Raw genomic sequence first — 4,453 nt, 5'->3', positions numbered from 1 at the left:
CTACTACTTTATCGAGCACTATTGATGGAAGTCAGAATTCTTTGGCAGCTTTGCCACAGAAAGACACTATTACTCTGCAGCAGTCTGTTGTTGGTGATTATATAGTTGAAGCTAATAATGTAACAGGAATGAACGTAATGTCTGATCAAACTAAATTTCCGTTATCAGCGATCAATACAGAGTATATTAGTGAACCAACCTGGCCTCCTTTCTCTAATCAAAAGAACATTCAATCTATTTCTCCTCCTCCTCTCTCTCCTCATCTCCTTTCTCCCCTGTCTATTTCTCCTTTATCTCCATCTCCTCCAACTTCTCCATTCTCTTTCTCTCCTCCGGTCTCACCTACTAAATCTTTCTCCGCTGGATTAAATCAACAAAAACCAGCAACTCTACCTTCAACTAATGCTAGTAGAAGATCATCAGTGGAAGATACAAAAAGAAGAGCCTCTCTCCAGCTAACTCCAGTTCAAGAACTCTTAAATATGAAGAGGAATTCTCTTGATTCAACTAACGTCCATACACCATCACTTTCTACTACTAGTAGCTTCATGACATTACAGCATCAAACTCCGAAAACTCCTACTACTACAACATTCTCCTCTAATTTCTCTCCCTCTCCTTTCTCTTCTCTCTCCTTTCTGCCTCCTTTAAGTCTCACAGCATCTACTAATTCTTCACTACCTTGTTCAACAACTCAAGCTAACACTCCGTCATCATTATACTCGACTGTGTCACAGTTAACGCCGTTAAAATCAATGGGTTCAGTATCAAAATCAGTGATGAGTCAACCAGTAGGACCATCTTTGTTCTCTACACCACTGGGATCACTATCAAGCTCAAAACCAGGAGCTTCATTTGGCTTAAGTATGAGTCAATCTGGATCAAATGCAACAGGAACAGATTATCTACCTGCAATACCTCCAGTATCTCCAACAAGAATTAATTTAAAGCAACCATCAGTTGTACCTACAGCTCCTGTCATTAATGGAGGAATGAGAAGACAGACTACAGAGGAAAATACTAGCTACCCTAGTAATGGAAGGAATGATAGCAGAAAGCAATCACTGGATTATGTAGCTAACATCAGTGGCTCTAATCCCTTTACTGTTCCTCTCTCTTCTTCTTTCTATGCTGCTAATGTGACTAGCACTACTGCAGCACAATCCAGCACTGTTGTTACAAGACAGAGTCCTACCACTCCTTCCTATACTGGTATACCATCTTTTTACTCTTTTAAGAGTTCAGAGCAAAAATCACATCCAACTTCATCCAGCTATACAACCGATCATGCATACTTAAAGGTAGCTGATTCTACAGTATCTCAATCACAGCAGCTACTAGACAATGGAGGACTACAGTCTATTATAAATGATGAGTTGCCATCATTGCCCCCGGAGTTAGCGACTGTTCCAGTTACGCCTACTCGCACTGATAGTGTTACTAGTGAAGTTGATGATTCTTATAGTATTCCTAGCATGACCAGCTCAATACAAGAACTGATTAATAATAATGAGGAGGAGGAAGGAGATTCAATGCCATTTTCAATAGAACAGTTCATTGATGAGTCACCATCAGCTGCTGCTGCTAGGACTAATGACTATATCTCTTAATTTATTCTTTTGCCATTTTAATTTTCTACCTTCCTCCTGTTTCAGTCTTGATCATTTTTGATTTATTTCTAATTTTAGCAAAACTTGCAAGTAGCACCATAGATATTAGAGTAATTATCACATAATGGTAACACCATTTATGGTAACATCCAGGGGCAATAGTTTGTACGAGCCACACCTCTCAGTCCCAGCTTGCAGTTAATTATTAGCCATGATTGATCTTTGTCAGTGGAGAGCTAGAATAGGATCCTGGAACTGTTCCCGCCATTGGAGACAACCCAGTGCTTGTACTAGTACTGGTAACACTTACTGTGGAGCCAATGGAGCTAGTAATACTTCACAAGAGAAGATTATTATTAGGTCCATTTTGTCCTTTTTTTGTCTTCTTATCCTCCTCTTCATATCAGGAGATGTGGAACTTAATCCTGGACCCACTCTTAAAGGTAAGGCTGATCTGTGCACTGCTTATTAATACATCATAATAGATAAGCCAACAAAAGATGAATTGGTTGAGCTATTGAGTAGCTCAAAGTTTACTGCTGGTACTTGGGAACAGTTTGTCTGTTGTCTTCCTAACATGTCACAAGATATTGTGAGTAGAATTAAACAGAGAGTGAAGGAATTCAATCAATCCACTGATCCTATTGATTATGTAAGTGCAGTAGCTCAATACTGGCTTGACAATAATCCTGATATAACATGGAAGAGTATTATTCATACTTTATTGGCTAATGATGAGGCTGTTATTGCTCATCTACTTTTAGAAGAAAAAATAATTAAAAGCAATAAAGGAGCAGGCAGAACTGTGGCAAGAGTTCTAAGGAGTCATTATTCTCAGTTAGGCCATGCTACTGAAAGCAGTCTTCAAGAAATAGCTGATGAGTTGTACAGCAAGGGATTAATAACTCGTATAGTCAGAAAAGAGCCAAAATTAGAAAAGATAGAAGTTGAGTTTTTAGCAATAGTAGAGATGTGCATACAAGAAAGAAATATAGCTTTGCTAAGGGAGCATTGTCTCACATTTTTGCAATGTATTGCTAGTGTGGGGGGTCCTGCAAAGAAGGAGGCATTAGCATTAGCCAGAGATTGGGATAATGAGGCTTTAAAATGTAATGAGATATCTTTCTATATGCATCAATCATTGACAACGACATCAAGCTATGACATTATATTCAGCATCAATTTCAAATCTGAAGAGAATATTGCTAAAGAACTTGATGACTTAAATTCTGAGTTTGCTGTGCTCCTCACTAAAATTAAAGAGTTTTATGATAATAGTGAAAAGCACAGTATCATTAGTATTGCTAGGTTTGTTGAAGATTGCTTTGATGGACTTGATTCTCTTGCTCATGAGAATACAAAAATTGATGACATATTTAGAAAGCTTAAAGAAAAGTCTTATTTTAATTTACTTGACATTAAATCTATAAAGAAAATACTAATAGCATTCCCTATTGATGATGCATTACAAACTAGGTTTGAGGATTATGCCAATGATGTTGAAAGATTTGTACATTCGGCCAATGTTTCTGACCTTAAAAAAAAAGCTATTGCTGCTTTTGAACAAAAAGAAACTGCTTTTAACAAGAGCAAACTAATTCTCAAACTATCACAAAAGTGGTCCAAGCAATCTATAAATAATTTACGTAAGCTGATGCAACATTTCTTTGGTGAAAAAGCTGACTCTCTTACTTATGATGATTCATTTGAAGGATCAATAACAATTCACTTTGTGATTTCTTCAGAAAAAGATGCTCATCTTCTTGTACAAATGGCTCATAGTCAGGCAGTGTTTATGTATCATTTTGGTATACTTCAACTAATTGTTAATAATAAAACCATCATTCAAAATGTTGAAGATGTAAACTTTGAATTTGAGCAATCACTTAGTGATGCTATCAGTAATTTTCATAATGACAAGGAATACCAGGAAATTTTTTTGTTTCTTTTACAATTAAAAATAGATATTAATTATCAGAATAAACATGGAAGTACTGCTTTGATGTTTGCTAGTGCTAATGGACATCACCAGGTTGTGGAACTCTTACTGAGTAAAGATCTAGATATTAACATTCAAAATAATGATGGAGTAACTGCTTTGATTTTTGCTTGTCGCTACAGTCATCACCAGGTTGTAGAACTATTACTGAGTAAAGATCCAAATATTAACATTCAAAATAATAATGGATGGACTGCTTTGATGTATGCTAGTCGCTATGGCCATCACCAGGTTGTGGAACTTTTACTGAGTAAAGATCCAGATATTAACATTCAAAATAATTATGGATTGACTTCTTTGATGTATGCTAGTCGCTATGGCCATCACCAGGTTGTGGAACTCTTACTGAGTAAAGATCCAGATATTAACATTCAAGATAATGATGGATGGACTGCTTTTATGCTCACTAGTCGCTATGGTCATCACCAGGTTGTTGAACTCTTACTGAGTAAAGATCCAGATATTAACATTAAAGATAGTGATGGATGGACTGCTTTGATGTATGCTAGTCGCTATGGTCATCACCAGGTTGTGGAACTCTTACTGAGTAAAGATCTAGATATTAATATTCAAGAAAATGATGGATGGACTGCTTTGATGTATGCTAGTCGCTGTGGTCATCACCAGGTTGTTAAACTCTTACTGAGTAAAGATCCAGATTTTAACATTCGAAGTAATGATGGATGGACTGCTTTGATATATGCTAGTCGCTATGGTCATCACCAGGTTGTTGAACTCTTACTTAGTAAAGATCCAGATTTTAACATTCGAAGTAATGATGGATGGACTGCTTTGATGTATGCTAGTTGCAGTGGTCATGACCAAGTTGTTGAACTGTTACTGA

The 4,453-nt window shown here is 36.7% G+C and overlaps 1 protein-coding gene across 1 annotated transcript in view; it reads left to right on the top strand.

The window, feature by feature from the left end:
- Positions 1 to 1,760: 1,760 nt before the first annotated feature.
- Positions 1,761 to 4,453, top strand: part of LOC109586265 (uncharacterized) — a 5,882-nt gene continuing 3,189 nt past the window's right edge. Inside the window, exons 1-2 of the mRNA XM_020002437.1 lie at positions 1,761 to 2,053; positions 2,096 to 3,511. Of these exons, the coding sequence (XP_019857996.1) occupies positions 1,822 to 2,053; positions 2,096 to 3,511 (1,648 nt within the window). The 5' untranslated portion in view covers positions 1,761 to 1,821. The remainder of the gene's footprint in view (positions 2,054 to 2,095; positions 3,512 to 4,453) is intronic.

Source organism: Amphimedon queenslandica, unplaced genomic scaffold (assembly GCF_000090795.2).
Source record: "Amphimedon queenslandica unplaced genomic scaffold, v1.1 AMPQUscaffold_12913, whole genome shotgun sequence".
Lineage (NCBI taxonomy): Eukaryota > Metazoa > Porifera > Demospongiae > Haplosclerida > Niphatidae > Amphimedon > Amphimedon queenslandica.
This window is presented reverse-complemented; position numbering and strand designations above follow the sequence as displayed.